At 40.8% G+C, this 16,586-nt stretch overlaps 2 protein-coding genes across 11 annotated transcripts in view; one reads left to right on the forward strand and one right to left on the reverse strand.

Annotated features, from left to right (window-relative positions):
- The first annotated feature begins 621 nt into the window (after window positions 1-621).
- LOC107314935 (aldo-keto reductase family 1 member B10-like) lies at window positions 622-8,629 on the forward strand. Its single transcript, XM_015864786.2, has 10 exons — window positions 622-756; window positions 1,415-1,582; window positions 2,595-2,711; window positions 3,401-3,478; window positions 3,837-3,959; window positions 5,257-5,363; window positions 5,539-5,620; window positions 6,717-6,800; window positions 7,713-7,795; window positions 8,137-8,629. The coding sequence occupies exons 1-10, from the start codon at window positions 688-690 to the stop codon at window positions 8,177-8,179; spliced, it is 954 nt and encodes a 317-aa protein (XP_015720272.1). The 5' UTR covers window positions 622-687; the 3' UTR covers window positions 8,180-8,629.
- A 1,251-nt stretch (window positions 8,630-9,880) lies between these two features.
- CALD1 (caldesmon 1) overlaps window positions 9,881-16,586 on the reverse strand; it is a 175,423-nt gene continuing 168,717 nt past the window's right edge. For 8 of the 10 annotated variants that reach the window (XM_015864723.2, XM_015864704.2, XM_032443815.1 and 5 more), the window contains 5 exons: window positions 16,029-16,166; window positions 15,010-15,102; window positions 13,019-13,102; window positions 12,652-12,685; window positions 9,881-11,556 (listed from right to left, as the gene is read on the reverse strand). In XM_015864723.2, the coding sequence (XP_015720209.1) occupies window positions 11,525-11,556; window positions 12,652-12,685; window positions 13,019-13,102; window positions 15,010-15,102; window positions 16,029-16,166 (381 nt within the window). In that variant the 3' untranslated portion in view covers window positions 9,881-11,524. The remainder of the gene's footprint in view (window positions 11,557-12,651; window positions 12,686-13,018; window positions 13,103-15,009; window positions 15,103-16,028; window positions 16,167-16,586) is intronic. The other 2 variants (XM_015864733.2, XM_015864757.2) reach the window with 1 other exon arrangement.

Consider the following 16,586-nt stretch of genomic DNA (forward strand, 5'->3'; position numbering starts at 1 on the left):
GTACAGTGGTTGTAGGATGCTCCCCGCAGCCTTCACATGACAGCACTCTGAGTGCGTACTGACCCCACATCAGGTGGGTTGATCAGACTGAAGCATGCCTGCAGGCAACCTGTGATCACAGCCCCATTTTTGCAGCCCCTGGCATCCTGCTGATGCTAGCCAACATTTCAGCTGAGTGCAGGGAACCCACTGCTTTGAACATCCCCCAGTGGTCCCACAGGGAGTGACTCAGGAGCCCATCCTGCAAAGAGAGGGAACACATAAACTGGGTAAAGAGAGGCTCATGCTCCCTTTTAATGAATTCTTCTGAACAGTGTGTGAATCGGATCTTTTCTAGTAATAAGATACGGAGGTTCCAGACCGTTTGTCTCTGCTAGTAACTGAGCCTATCTGTGCAAGACACCTCCTGCAGTAGTTCTCCCAACATTATTCAGGCCCACAGCACTTCAGGAGTAGTCACGCAAAGCACTGAGTTCACCATGAATAAGGCATTTCCACTTCAACAGAAAACATAAATGAATAGAAAAATCCTTGGCAGCCAACCAAAACCTCAACATCATGGGCCCCACGCCTTACGAAACCCTGGAGGAGGCGGAGAGAAAGGCGGGGGCCAGCCTGGACAGGCTTTTTTAAGTGCCTGGCGGTGGCAATGGGCATGTAGAGCCAAGGGAGACAGCTGGGGACAGGATGGCGGTGCCTTGCATGGAGCTGAACAACAAGATGAAGATGCCTGTCCTGGGCCTGGGCACCTGGCAGGTAGTGGTGCCATGGTTCTTGTGGGTGCTGCAGGGGTTAAAAGGAGAAGGGGGGGGAGGGTGGGAAGGTTGCAGGGGAGGGTTGGAGTGACAAAATATAAAACATCGGGTTCTGGAGGGCTGCGTCACTGGCGTAACTGGACAGATGGGCTGTCAGGCAGCAGGCATGGGGCAAGAGGGGGGAAAGTGAAGAAAGATGGCAAAAAAGTAAAACGAGAGTAGGAGAAAGTCCATGTAAAAGGGAGGGGCTGGGAGGGGGGAAAAATGTGGCTTGCAAAAGGCTGCCTGTCCCAGTGCTGGCTGCTTAGTGTGTTAGGGCTGCAAGTGACAAAATTCCTTGGGTCACACTGGGGGGGAAATGGTAGTGTGTTAGCCTACGAGAAAGGGCGGGGTCACAATCATAGAACTCAAAGGGGCTGGAAGGGACCACTGCAGATCACCAAATTCAATCCATTTGCTAATGTCTGGCAGAAACTAACTTCTTTCTGCTCCACTCCATGCGCTGCAGTCCTTGCCCTACAAAAAGGGGAAGTTAAAATTCAGTTTAAATGCCAGTGACAGGGAGCAGCAGCTGTACAGGGTAACTTTGGAGAGCTGTCACAGTGGGTTCTGGCCAGTGGCAAAGGGAGGTTTCATGGTATGGTTGTGCTTGTTTTCAGGCTCCTCCAGGAAAGGTGGAAGAGGTGGTGAAACACGCTATTGATGCTGGCTACCGCCACATCGACTGTGCCTATTTCTACCAGAATGAGCATGAAATAGGGAATGCAATCAAGCAGAAGATCAAGGAGGGGGTTGTGAAGCGGGAAGACCTCTTTATTGTCACTAAGGTATAAGGGTGCAGGAATGTTGGTGCATTTACATTTTCTCTAAGATAAGCCTTTGTTTCATATATAAAGTAACCTAAGTTCCCTTCTCTAGTGTTTATTTCACGATTGTGGGCTATGAATTCAATTCTTTATTTCAGTTTTGACTGAATTTTACTAGGAACTGGTGAAAACTTTGGAAAAATAAGATGGCTGTTGCCATCATCATAACAATTTTATTGCACCTATTGAGGGTTCATATGTATGCTCTCTAGGAAGACAGGGAAAACAAGACAAATCAGATGTTTGAATTCAAAGACTTTGTACTACTTATTGGTGTGCAAGGCATCTGAGAATTATGTCAAGCAGAAAATGTAGGCCTGAAAGTAAACAAAAGTTACAGTATGGAATTTAAATATGAAGTAGTTTGTGTTTGTACTCTTATTCCTCTTCTCATTCCCTTGTCTCAGCAATGCTGACTTACCACAAAATGAGGACACATCAACTAAAAAACTCCCAGTTTCTAGTTTTATAGCACAAAACTGTAAAACGTTGAGCATAGATAAGCTGTTCCACATACTCTTTATTTTTGTTAAAGAACAGTTTTTAATTTGAATAATACTTGCAAGTTCTACTTAAATTTTCATTTCAAAAGTAATTAAGTAAAGTTCAGAGCAGTCTTCACAGTGGCCAGATCAAAGGGACAGAAGGAGGGTAGCCATATGATGCTCATGAAATTTGGTCTGTAAAAAAATAAGTGTATATGAATAATCTGTACTGGTGGAAATCTTGCTGTGTCAAATACACTTTTGCATTTGGTTCTGAGAGTTTCTTGATTGTCCATCTTCACTACTAACTTCTTTACTTGTGTTATATTTGTCATATCCTACCACTAAAATATTAGTATCCTTGTCTTCAGTGAGCACTCAGCAGGTGAGAAGGCAGTTGTCATCCCTGCCCAGCAAGGGAGTTCTTGTCCTCTGATCTGGACTGTGAGAGCTGTAGAGTCACAACTGAGCTTGGTTTCTCCCCACAGCTGTGGAACACATTTCACGAGAAGTCCTTGGTAAAGGAAGGGTGCAAAAGGAGCCTTGCTGCTCTGCAACTGGACTATGTTGACCTCTACCTAATGCACTACCCTATGGGATTCAAGGTAGTCATGCTCTACATTCCTCTTTTCTCCTTACCTGGGTAGAATTAGTTCGTTAGTTCTCTCTATTATGCTGTGGTTTACTTCATTACACAGCTTGGATGTGCTACAGTTCATTTTGCTCCTTCCTAAACCTGACAGGAGCAAGCATTCAGTTAGTAATTAGGCAGCAGTATGTTTGAGTCTGTGGGTCTGGCTGTCCATTTATATTAGAGTGAGATAGCTGTGATTAGAAGCCCTGCTAATGACCTCAGGTCTTCAGGGAAATTGTAACCAGTGTATGAGGTGCAGTTCGGGATCACGACCTTCTACTGGGCCAGATCTGTGTGAAATCTCAGCTAGAGGTGTTGGCTTGAATTGGAGTAACCAACCGTGAAAAAATACACATTACTCAGAAAGAAGGTGTTTTTTTGCACCCAGTCTGCACCAGCATAAAATAAATAGAAACTATGGAATAAAGGTAGAGGTGTGTCTGTTCCCTTCTCAACAGACCTGCTTAAGTCATAAAGATGTTTACTGCTAATCCCTCTTTGTGGAAGTATGGCTCTCATCCAAGAGAATATTGATGAGTATGAATAATTTTTAGTTATCTGATATGTTTAAAGAAACTGACCTGTAATTCCAGTCAAAAATCAAGCATGTGGTTGAAAATTCAACACAACATCTCTGTGACTTTGGCCTTGAAATTACAGGCTGGTGAAGAACTGCTGCCTGAAGATGGCAAGGGTATGATTATTCCCAGTGATACAGATTTTCTGGACACATGGGAGGTAAGTTAATGTTTGTTCTTTTTCTGTGTGGGTTTCTAAACTAAATACAGCAGAGATGTGGATACATAGTGGAAGTAAGGAATAGGTTTGGGCACAGAGGGTAGTCAGACAGTATTATATTTTATAACCAGGAAAAGAAACAGCTGCTTCCTCTTCTAGTTTTGAAGAGCAAGAAGAGTATGTCTTTACTATAAATAAATAGGAGAAACCTATCAGCACCGAGGATTCAATTTTAAATTGAATGCAACATTGCTTAATCTATTATGAGTTGCTTGTTGGTTTCTCAATAGCATTAGTGAAATAAAATATCATGGTAGACAGTTAATACCACCTCATAAGTTTGTTGTCCTTCCTTTAGGCCATGGAAGAGCTGGTGAACTGTGGCAAGGCAAAAGCCATTGGAATCTCAAACTTTAACCATGAGCAGATTGAAAGACTCTTGAACAAGCCAGGATTGAAATACAAACCTGTAGTTAACCAGGTAAAACTTTGATTTTCATTCCTAAATATATTCAAGCTACATTTCAGCTCTTAAAGCTGTTTTCTGCCATAACTTTTAAATAGTTTGGTGCCATGGAAAGATCTCACAAAGCAGTAAGGTACCTTTTGCTGTCTGAAGGCTGCCTGAAATACGCAGGGCTTCACTACAGTACCAGTGCTAATGGTTTTTACCTGACAGAGGTCTTGAAAGAAAGGGCTTTTCTTGTAGATTTGCATGTGTGTAATGCTGTAGACATCTGAGAATGATACCATATAATACATGAACAGTTTGGCTTATTCATACTGCAGTAATAGGAAACAGATGAGAATATTTCATTATGAAACATCAGGAAACAGTGAAAATAGATCTGGTCTTGTGTAAGTCCTCACAATTTTCTGCTGCGCATCCCCTTTCACGCTGCCAAGTACTGCTCATATCACAGCTCAAGTTGTCACAGACCCAATTCTGCCAGCTTGGGGATAACCAGCCAAATCTCCAGTGCAAGGTACTGCACAAGTGTGGTGATGTACAGGAATGCCTTCGCACATTCACTACATTTATTTATTTTTCCAACATAAAAGAAAACACTTCACCTAACTTGATTTTAAAAAAGCAGGCTTGAAGCAAACATTTATATCGTGCTCACAGATTCAACAAATTCAAAAGTCCTTTTTTACATGGGAAAATATTCTAGTAGCACTGTGCAAATATGTTGTTTTTAAAGCACTGTCTGCACACTGAGGAAAACAGGAAAGATAATGCACCTGTGAAATGTTATTAAACTTTGTATCATGCTTCTTTAAGAAGGGATAAGCAAGAACATCCTGGCTTTGTGTTTGAGTAGGAATTTCAGGAGCCAAGGAGCAGACTGCAGCAACTTTCTGAAGGTCAGAGAGCCCACAGCAAAGCAGCACACAAGGCCCTGTGCTTGTTTCTATATTCAGCACATTGTCTAGAAAACATCCAGAAAGGCTAAGCTAGGGAAACTCATGCCCCCTGGCTTCTTCAGGAATGAGACCGACTCCCTGAGTATGTTGGATGACCCAGAGCAGAAACTTCAGTTGTTCCGAGCTGCCCCTCTGGAGATGCAGTCCTGTTCTGCTGTCTAGTTCAGGAAGACTGATTTGCCTAATTTTTGTCACACACTGCTGTGAATGACTTCTTTAAAAGATCTACTTTAATCACAAAACTGGGAGTCTTTTCACACTGTCTGTGACTCAAGAGGAGTTCAAATGTTATGCTCTGGAGGCCAGTGCTGCCTGCCTCCATGCCAACCACCATGTTGCTGTGCTTGCAGATTGAGTGTCATCCATACCTGACCCAGGAGAAGCTGATCAAGTACTGTCACTCTAAAGGGATCGCTGTGACTGCATACAGCCCTCTGGGCTCTCCTAATCGGCCATGGTAAGAAAGCAGGCAGCCTCTCCACACAGAAAACTGCCACTTGCAACTGGAATCTTTGCAACAAAATATGTAAATGATGCAGCTACAGTGAGAAATCTACTTTTGCTTTGTTTCAAATCCTTTCTTCCTGCAGAGAACCTAATACCTTCAGTATCCTGTCTTGTGTTTTTAATAGGGCCAAGCCAGGGGAACCTATGCTACTGGAGGATCCTAAGATTAAAGAGATTGCAGCAAGACATCATAAAACTCCTGCCCAGGTAAGAGGTGTTGACAGAGCAAACTGTTCCTCATCCTTAGTGTCCTTGCAGGTGCTGCCTTCTCTAGGGATACATTATAATGGGGTTGAACTGCACTTGACTCTTTGTACTGACCCTATTCTTGCTGACATTCATATGTATTACCATGTCTTTTCTATGAGATCTTGAGTACTGAGCCTGGGTGAGCTGATCCGTAATGACGCAAACTTACCTCAGGTGTCCCCTTTCCTATGAAGATTCCTTCTGTTCCCAGAGAGAAGTGCTGCTTCTTCTGAGAACCCCTTTGCTCCTGTAAGCTTTACTTACAAATCATCAATCCATTACTCTTTTCTACAGCTACTTTAGCAAGTTATTCATAAAATCACAGAATGGCTTGGGCTGGAAGGGACATCAAAGCCCACCCAGTCCCAACCCCCTGCCATGGGCAGGGCTGCCACCCAGCAGCTCAGGCTGCCCAGGGCCCCATCCAACTTGGCCTTGAATGCCTCCAGGGATGGGGGATCCACAGCTTCTCTGGGCAGCTGTGCCACGGCCTCACCACCCTCTGAGTAAAAATCTTGCTGGCCTATTTGACTGCTTGCTGTTTGCTCATCTTCACAAAGAATTGTTGAAAACTGCTCGTTTATGCAAGGTGATTTTTCTTCTTCATTGCTAGTCCCACCAAAGAGTTCTTGCCAGTGGTGGACAGGACTTCGGACAAATCCATTATGTTTACAGGCAATCAACCATAGTAATATTTTAAGACAGGCAGTTAGGAAAAAAATGTATCCAACAATTTCCCAATAAGGGGGGAAGGCATATGTTTTCTTCCCTCCACAACCCAAAAAGAAAGAAAAATTCTTGAGGAGCAAAGATGTAGAAACAGCATAAGCCAGAAACTACAGATAATTTTCTCATTAGACCATAAATAAGTGCCGGATCATCATAACTGGCCTGTGCAGACTCGCAGTCTTCCAAAAACATAGGTGTAGAAAGAGGAATCTGTTTGTGAATAAAGGTGGAAAGAAGTGGGAGGAAGAGGGAGAAAATATACAAACTGCATTGGAATAGCTTCCTTGGCTACTCTTTGCTCATAATCCTTCTTGTTCTTTTCTAGGTTCTGATCCGGTTCATTATCCAGAGGAACTTGGCTGTCATTCCCAAGTCTGACAAAGAGCAGCGCATTAGGGAAAACATGCAGGTGAGGCTTCCATTGGGACTACTGAAACCACAGCCATTGCTCCTGCGTGTTTCCGAGTGGCACTTGAGAAGCATCTAAAGGGGAGCACAGAAATGTAGAGATTGGGGCCTAGCACTACCTAACCAGGCAGAATTCTTTTTTTCTGGGGGAAAAGCATCTTGCTCATGTCAAAAGAGAAATAGGTTACAACAGAGAGGCTGGAGATCTACAGTGCTGGAAGTGGAATCCGAGTTTGTAGCTTGCCCTCCCAGGCCCTTAGCAAGCCCACTTTTCTGGGGCAAAAAGGATCTAACTGTAAACACCAGACCCAATAACTGTTTGTCTCATTTTGAGATTGTGGTTCCTCCTGGTGGGGAGAGTCAGCTGGATGCTTGCTCTGAAGATCTGACATCTTAGATGGTATCTCTGTTACTTTCAGTTCATGCTGCAAAATTTGGACTCATTTCTCCTATTAACCATCATCAGTAATCCTTAGATGACAGTAACTGTGAGAACTGCAGTTGGTACCCAGGAGTCCTCTGTTGCAGCAGAAAAATATACTGACAGCTCCAGTATTTGTGACTCATGGAATAATCTGCACTTAGCACCTAAATTCCCTGTTGATGTATTACAGTGCAAACGGAAGTGGTGTTTGCATTCAGTCACCTACAACTATGAGACACTGCTATGAACAGTACTTTAGAGAGGAAGGACTAATTGGTAAATTGGTGTTTGGCTGAGAAATAAGAGGATTTTCCAACTACCCATAATGTGCATGCAGTATATTCCCAACTGAAGTTGCAACAAATGAAGGATGCACATAGAATCCAACTATTTATGAAGTAGTTGGATAGTTTATAAAGTAGATTAATTTATGAACTACTTTACCTAAGTAAAAAGAGCGTTTTCTTGTTTTCTTTCTTTTTCTGCTAGGTGTTTGACTTTGAGCTGTCTGCAAAGGAGATGGATGTCATCCTCAGCTTTAACAGGAACTGGAGAGCGATTCCAGTGCCACAGTATGTTCCTTATTGTCTTTATTATCCACCAGGGCTGTCTGTCTCTGTGTTTTCATACCCTGTATCTTGAAAGCATACATGACAAAAACGAGAGGGCCCTCATGTAAAACTCTAGAGGTCAGGTAACAAGACATTTGCTGGAATGAACATCGGAAGGAAGAGTCATTCAGGGCCTTCCTTGCACATGCTTGTTCTTAAGCTTGTGCTCCAACTAATGGCAGGTACCAGCTGCAAGTCTTCAGTATGTTGGCAGTGAAGAATGGAGACGACAGTAGGGAAATGCAGCTGAATTCACACAGTCTAACACTTTACCTAAATAACCAAGTTCTTTCTCTTCTTAGGTCTGCCAATCACAAGGACTACCCATTCAAAGCAGAGTATTAACACCTCCATGTACCTCCTTCCAAATTAGATGTCCTCTACAGCTGAGTCCTGACTTCTTCTTCTGTACTCTACAGTCATTGAGAGCAGTTACTTGTCCTCCTTTTTCAGGAGGATCCTGCTAGCTGGTGAAAGAACACATCAACGGCAATGGGTCTTTTGTTGAGAGGGTTAGCTGAAATCTGGTTTTACTTCTTTTTTTAAATCAACATCTCATTTCTGTTTTTCCTTCTCTTGCTTAACTGAAAACATGTTTAGCAAATGAAAAAAGCCCTTGTAAGCAACCAGATTTTTTTTAATGTTGTTTTCACTGCAGCAAGTCTTACTGGCTCACGAGTGGCTGTTGAGGAATGTGGTGCTTATTTACTTCGCTTTTTATGTAGTTGTGATTTTTACAGCATGAATAATTAACGCTTTAAAGTTTTATATGAATAAAGATTGAATGAAAGCAAACAAAAAAAAGAAGTCTTAATATCCACAAAACTTCATCAGTGTGACACTTAGACTTGCCATGTAAGTTCATGATAAAAACACCTGAAGTCTGGTTTTCAAATTTCAATACAGGAAGGAAAGGCTCCTATGGCTCCTGTACCAGGAACCTAATTTGGGACTTAGGTATCAAACAGGCTACAGCTGTACCTAAAACTTCCTCTGAACAACCAGAAATCAACGTTTTGTACAATTAAAGGTGGAAAAAGCAAAGACAGAAACATAAGCAGTGATAACTCACAAGAAAACACATCCAGCAGAACACAAGTTCTGGAAATCTCAAACAAAATTAAATTTTTGCAGTTCTGTTGGTAGCATCCAGCAAGCAATAAATCCAGACAGGCTCTAGCTTTAAGATAAATACAAAAAAATATATATATATTATATAAAGGCACCAATGCAAGCACTGAAGTAGACTCAAAATTGCTTTAAATATTTTCAGATAGATGATACTAGACCAAAGCAAAGGCTGGATTTAAAAGACTATTCTGTGGCATTCAGCACACTGATGACAGAAAGTCTGACTAGGATGCCAGGTGAGCTGCAGAAAGGCAACAGTTAAGGTGCCAGTTGGGTGATGCCTCAAAAAGCATCTCTTCACCATAACATCAAAATGCCAACACAACACACAGTACCACTGACCCATCACAGGAATTTCTCTGCAGCAGATGCCATGGGGACATGGTGCCTGTTCAGGGGACAAGCCAGGAACCACTTGTATGACAGTGTTTTCCTAAGAGCAAAACTGACTGTGCCCAGCACACTTCCATGCTCTCACAAAAACAATAATAATAATTAAAAACCCCACATTAAATGGGAGCAAATTTCCCAGCAATAAGGAAAAGCATCACCCCAGCCCAGGCTTGGAAGCACATATCCCCCTGAGCTGCCTCGCCCAGGAAAGCAGGAGAAAGACTACAAACACAGAGAACGTTTCATGACGCAGATGTCATGCCATGAGGTCAAGTACCTGCTTTGCTGGGCATGTTGACTTCTGGATGTCATTTCGCACTGACAAGTGTGATAATTGAGACTTTTATTTTTCTCCCTTTAAGAATACATACGGTAAAGCTGCTGATCTCAGTACACGGTGGTGCATCAGGAAATGCATCCCTTGAACTTCGTGGCAATGACACCTTGTTTCACAAGGCCTTGGAGGAGATTCCTATCTCCATCACAACTGTTTCAATTCCTACTCATTAACAAACAGGGTGCTGCTGATGGAAATATTCCATTTATTGTGAATGCGGTTTCAGAATACATCGTTTGAACAAATCATTTTTATTGCAGCTATCAAATGTATTTGAAAGACTCAGAAGAGTGTTTACAAAACCCCCAAACAAAAAATATGACAACTCATAGACAATGTCAGGCATAGTTTCACCCCCTACAGATAACTACACGCATCTCTATGTAAACAAGATGTTTTAGCCAAGCAGGGGAGCTCATCTTTGGGTTAAAATATAACATTCCTCTCCATTAGGAAGAAGTCAGATGCTGTAAGAGATGGAAGTGGTGAAGGGGAGAACCCGGTAGTTTTGATGCACAACAAAGCTGTTAACAATGTACTTGGGGGGCTACTTCAGCTGCTCAGTTTTTGCCATCCATACACTGTAGGATGTCAATGCTAAGCTGTATGGCATGTACATTCAAACCAAGCTGACATCTTATAGCCATGTGTTTACTATATACAAATCAAAACATCTGTAAAGAAGATATTTGGGAGAGAGAGTTAAAAAGAAGCACTACAAAGATAGAGGTTTACTTCATTTAGGTGGACCTGGTGTACGGCACTGATGAATGGCAAGATTTAGTGTACAGTCATTTGAAACAAGCTCCAACTGTGCTTTTCTGTATTTTACTTTTTAATTATGGTAGTTTTATATAAATTAAACTACAATGTTTTATACAAGTGACCTATTTTTGACCCTCTATACCCTTACCTTTTCCTCTTTTAATAACTATAACTTTCTTTTCAATTACCCATTCCTGGGCAATTGACATTTAAATCTTTTAATACTTATCTTGCCATACCTCTAATGGCAATTATGAAATCTTACTATAAGAAAGTGTGTGATTTTGTCTTTATCTTTTTTAAGCTGTGATATTGGCTAATTATGTACGTTTATTACTAAATATAATACTCTAGCATGTATTAAAGCATTCTACTGTTAGTAGTGCCTTTAGGCTAAACTTTGTGAAGCTATGTGTGTATATATTCTAAGTTGCAATCAATTACTAGTCACTAACAACAAAAAGAAATATCAGTACCGCTGTCAGCTAAGATAATCATCCAAATTTATGCATTAACTTAAACTAGAATGGAAAAATTGATACTTTAAAAAAAAGTATAAAACAAAAAATTAAACAAGTTATTGATGCAGTATTTCTCATGACATGGGCAACTTACAGAAAACATTACATTGTCAACTAAGGATATTTATTCCATGCCACAGTCTAAAGTGCAGAAGGAAGGACTTCTGTATTCCAAAAGTAACCATTGTTTTCATAGGTTTACTGCACACCTTTCTTGATCAACTTCACTTTAAATGCACTTTGGGTTGACCTCTTATGCCAGCTGAAATCACTGTTCTGATCCATAGTTATGACTGTCAGTAGGAGAGTCTGTATATTTCACAGCATGGGTTTCTTTAGGAATAAAGGTTCTTGTGCAAAGGCAGTACTATTATGATGAATGTCTAGATTGACTATTAAATATAGTGCTAATATACATGGTTTTAACTGGGATAATGCAAAAAGACATTTTGGTAAATAAACATAAATATAAAAAGAACAATTTAGCACTTTTTCTTTCTTTTTTTTCCCCCAACTGATTGGTCCAGCGTCTTTAGTAGCCTTCTACGGTTCTTTCTCAAATTGTCTCAAACCTGCTGAAAGAAAGAAAGATTAAAGATGACCTGAAATAACCCAAACGTATCTCTGAACTAGAGAGGGCATGACACAGCATAGCATGGCAGAAGGCAGGACATGATTGGGATGTTGCTGTGCTTGGGTATTGGACTCTCTCAGAGATGGTCTCCAAGAAGGCAAGCAGGATTTCACTGTGATGCCTCCCTCATCTCCAGCAGCCCTGGGAAACAGCCCAAGAGCTTCCCACCACAAAGGCAGTGCATGCTGCACCCAGCACATTACTGCTCCCAAGCCATGAGTATGTGGCTACAATAAAAAGCTACAGTGCTGGGCACACACACTATGAGTCCGCAGTAAAACAGAAATCCAACAGTTGAAAGCCTTCTGCTGCTATTCCTCTGCTGAAGCCCTCATCTCAACCTTAGAGAAGAGCTTCGCATTGCTGTTTCTGCTCAGCTGGGATGCTCCTGCAGGGCTCAATGGCACAGCCATGGGGACGGAGCTGCACTAGCACTAAGCCAGCCTGAAAAAACCCTCTGAACACTAACACCGTGGAGTTTTCAGCAGGCTTCACTACTGCCATGTAGCAGTCCTGAAAATCAGATGTAGGGCTTGCTCTCAGCAGTGCTGAGATCTTCCATTTTGGCTGAAATAATACAGCTGTGCTCTTTGGGTTCTCCCTTTCCACTTGTGAAAAACATATCCATCCTCTTTGCAGCCTTTAAAAGAGCCTTTCCCAGATGCCTGGTATTTGCTGCAATTAGTTAAATGACCATCCAGTTCATCAGACCTCTCAGTTTAATGATGCTCTGCAACTATAGCAAACTTGATACCATGTCACTCTCACAATGCTTGCAAACATGGCTGGACAGCTTCTTGTCCTCAGCCCTCCCTGACATTTCAGGCTTATTTCTCAAAATAGTAGCCATATTTTGGTGATATTGCAATGGAGCCTTTTCCCCTCCTTTTTGGCAAAGGAGAAAAAGGTGGGTTTTTTTTCCATCAGCATTAAGAAGTTGTAGCATTTTAAAAACTTGGAACTGTAGTGTCTGTACAAAAATGTGCCAACATTTTGTTTCTTTTTAATAGGCAGGTGAATTATTATAATTACTTACCATTAGTCTCTGATTTTTTCCCTGTAGCTGTTACCTGTTTGAAAAAATAATAACACCTTATTAAAGTTGAATGTGGAAAAATGTAGTTACTTATAATAAGGGGGAAAATCATCTCGATGCTAAAGGCATAGTTCCAAGCACAACTCAGTTCTTCCAAATAGAAGTATAAAAGTTACGTGCTATCTATGGCTTACAGTGCCTCACTGCACTTCACTTTTATAGATAAAAAGGTACATTAATAACACAAGACGTGTAGAAGTCTAATTCCAACTGTCTGACAGTATGGCAAACATTGCCTCCCCCAACCCCACAAAAGAAACCCTCACACAGAGGTATCAACATTTTAACCATATGCATTTCACGTTACCTTTGAAGAAGAAGCAGCTGGCTTATCAACTGACTGCTTCTCCCAGAGATTACGTTTGCCGGATACATCTCCTGGTCTTAAATCCTGTATATTTAAATCAATGTCAGAGAACAACAACAAAAAAGCTTCAGTTCAGGTTTATCTTAATTTGATAGAGGAAAAGTTTGAACATGACTTGCTCATAAGAAGAGTAGAGGAGCATCTACAAATGGTCAATATTATATTGTTCATCAAGTATAAATCTCTCCTCATGTATACATGCTTAAAAACAAAGTCCAGTCCTGCTGCATCTATTTGTTTTTTCACAGACAGGCTATAATGTATTACTTTCATCCCAGGCAGAACCATGAAAAGCTACTTTTTAAAGGAAAATATAATTCTTCAAAAATAATATTTCAGTTAAGGAGGAATTCTAAGGACGTTTTTCTCAGGTATGTTCAATCAGAATCAAGACATTTCATTAAAATAAGAGTTTAAAAATAGGTTTTAATACAGCAGATACTTCTCTGCATTCATGTCCATCTGAATTTACATTGTGCAATGTCCATTGAGTTTTCTGCACACGAGGATTTCTAACTTAGCATAGAAAAACGCTTAGTGATGTACAAAAATCTCTGAAAGAGGCATTTAAACCCAGCAGTGAAGTCACAGATTAACCAGATACAGTTAAGATCTGAAGCCTATTCTGTACCCCAGAAAGTGAGTTCGGTAACAGAGGGAGAACAAGATAGCAAAACTGCAGTGGACTGTCTGCATGTCTGCTCTCAAATACTTCAAAATATTTATTTATTGTGAGGGAATGGGGCGGGGAGTTATTTAGTAACTATGGAATTGTAGGTTTCCCTTAGATTTAGCCTCATAAAAAATAAAAACGACACAGATTCCATTTTTCAAGGTCAGTTACAGATAGTTTTACCTGACCAACTTAGAAAAGAGACCCACAAAGAGGAGGAGGACTGCAGGTTTCTTCAAGCAGAGATATTGAAAGAAGAAAGAACAATCTATTGAGAAAGAGGGAAATGAAGACACAGATAGAAACAGTTGTCAGAGAAGAAAACTAAAGGTTGATTTTGTGTTATTTAAAAGTTGAAACTTAGAAGAAAATCTGGAGGCAAATTGTGTACTGTTTTTCAGCAGTTGTAATTAAATAGAGCCACCATAATGACTTCTTTTCTCTATGCAGCAATCAGTAAATATGAACATGCGGGACAACACCACAACTTGCAAGTTCTTTGGTACAAATAAGCACATGAATAAAGAAAGTGTATGTCAAGCTACATCTCTTATAAGGGGCACGTGAACTAGCAGAAACAAACTACACAAGGATATGGGAAGAAACCGCTTATTTAATAAAACACCAAAGCTAAATCATTAACACAATGAATTATGTCTTTCCATTCCCCTTGGGGAATTGCACACCCAGTGCCTCAGTTCCTCACCTCTGCCCTTACCTACCCAACAATTACCTGTTTCTGCTCCTTTCCTTGTCTACACTGCTGCTTCTCATTTTCTTACTTAGCTAATTTGTTCACATTTTCTGCTCTGCTTCCTGCTGAAGAAATAGGCAGGCTAAGGAGCCTTCATTAAGAATGACATTTATGCCCTAAAAGGACTACAGAATTTCAACTATGTCTACAAAATTACTCAGACAATTTTTATGGGGCAAAGGCCAAAGCACAAGCGTTCCATTCAAAGTCTATATCTGGTAACTTCTGAATTAACAAGGCCTTCACAGACAGAAATGTCTTTCTCTGCTAAGGGAGCACTGTCTCTCTAAAGCACACTTCAGTTTTAAGATGAGAATTGCCCTGTTCCCTATCCTTTTTTCTGATTGTCCAAGAATTAACAGCAGGAGGGCCTCTGTGAGCTTCCAGGAGAGGATGGGCAGTCATGTTCCTCTAAACACCATTAGTCAATTAAGGAAGCACCATCACCAACTCTGTCCCAGGAGAGAACCCACCCATGGAAGAGATTGTTGCAGGTTAACTTACAGAAGGTTTTGGAGCAGGTGATTTATTATCTGGGGTCTTGGTTAGCCATTCATTGATACGACTGGAGACACCAACTTTCAGGCCAGCAGTTTCCTACAAAATAGTAAAATCTTATCAGAAGACTTTCAGAGTAGGTTTTGATACATTTTTAATGGTTTGGATTTAAAAGCAAAGTCAAACCCCTTTAAAGTAGATATCCTCACTGAAGTTACGGCTGAGTCATCCAGCCTACTCTGAAGACACTGCCGCTATGAACTACACAGTACTGCTTCCCCCTAGTTTTCATTAAAGGTAAATGTGGTCTGACAGACATTTTAGTGCTAATCCAAAAACAAACCTTAGACACAAATATCCTATTTCTATAATAACTTCAGCTTCTAAGGAGAAAAAAAAATACAGCCTAAAGAAGAAGGGACACCAACAAGTTATTTGGTCTACATTTTTGTTTGTCAAACATTTTTTTTTTTCCAAGAAACATATGATAGAGGAGCTAACTGGCCTAAAATTACTATCATTTAAAGAAATCTTAAAAGATTAGAACCAATTACCAAAAGTTGGCTATTTATAAGTATCCTCCTTTAGTCCTAGTCTATGGCTTGGCTTTTCAGCTGAGAGGAATCCTCATCAGCTCACATAAATTTATAGAAAGGAAATCTGGCCTTAAGAGTTTATGTAGAGTAGATAAATGCCCCACAAATGCTTCTGTCCATGATCTATAAAACATCAGTAGCTTGTCTGTTAAATCCTACTCTGTCCCTAAAAAAATCATTCCTAACACAAAGAACATCTTCGTACCCAGCTTGAACTATCCATAATTTATCACAGTGTGTTACTAAATTCTTCCATTACAGTCAATACTGCAGCAATATCATTCTGTGGACTTCTGAGGCTTTCAAGATCCTTTGTGAAATTCTTCACTAGTGATACCAAGGGGAGCAGACATGCTTACTCTACATGAACTGCAAGATAAAGCCCATGACATAATTCTGTATAATCACCATGTGAAATTAAATACATACTTTATTTGGTGTTCCTGCTCCCCCAGGTGATGAAAAAACATTCCCTTTCTCCCACATGCTCTTGATATTACGGACACCCTCAGCTGGAACAGGAAGGTCAGAGGCTGCTGGTTTGGCTGGTTTTGCAGCCTTGTTGCCCTGCAAAAGAATTGAGGCAGCTGGCATTAAGAACCAAACTTGCAGTAAGTTCTAGCTGTGACCACACAAAGATGGAGATAAGGGACCCTGCTGAAAGATGCCATTGAGATTCTTTCTGATTTGCCACTGGTCAGGCACTGTTGACGCAAGAGGCTTTGAAAACTAAAGTCATGCAGATTTTTGCATTATTTACACTTCTAAAGGTTGTAGAAAAGCACTGCTCTGAATGCAACTGATCCAAGGTTTTGATTTGTCTTCTTTTGAGTCACACCACTCAAATACTGACATAGTATCAGTATGCCTCTTTCACTGACATCGCTAGGGAAATTGTAATGCAGAGGTGACTTTGTCATCCATCATCAGATTTGCTTTACCTGCCCCAAACAAGATAACCTCACAGCCTGCAATTCTAGAGGCAAA

This window comes from Coturnix japonica, chromosome 1 (genome assembly GCF_001577835.2).
Source record: "Coturnix japonica isolate 7356 chromosome 1, Coturnix japonica 2.1, whole genome shotgun sequence".
NCBI lineage: Eukaryota > Metazoa > Chordata > Aves > Galliformes > Phasianidae > Coturnix > Coturnix japonica.

What these genes read in the sequence shown, in the direction of transcription:
- LOC107314935 (XM_015864786.2), top strand. Translation starts at nt 688, where the DNA reads ATGGCGGTGCCTTGCATGGAGCTGAACAACAAGATGAAGATGCCTGTC. An exon ending in ACAAACCTGTAGTTAACCAG is followed by an intron (nt 3,960 to 5,256) that starts GTAAAACTTTGA and finishes CTGTGCTTGCAG; the next exon opens with ATTGAGTGTCATCCATACCT. An exon ending in GCATTAGGGAAAACATGCAG is followed by an intron (nt 6,801 to 7,712) that starts GTGAGGCTTCCA and finishes TTTTTCTGCTAG; the next exon opens with GTGTTTGACTTTGAGCTGTC.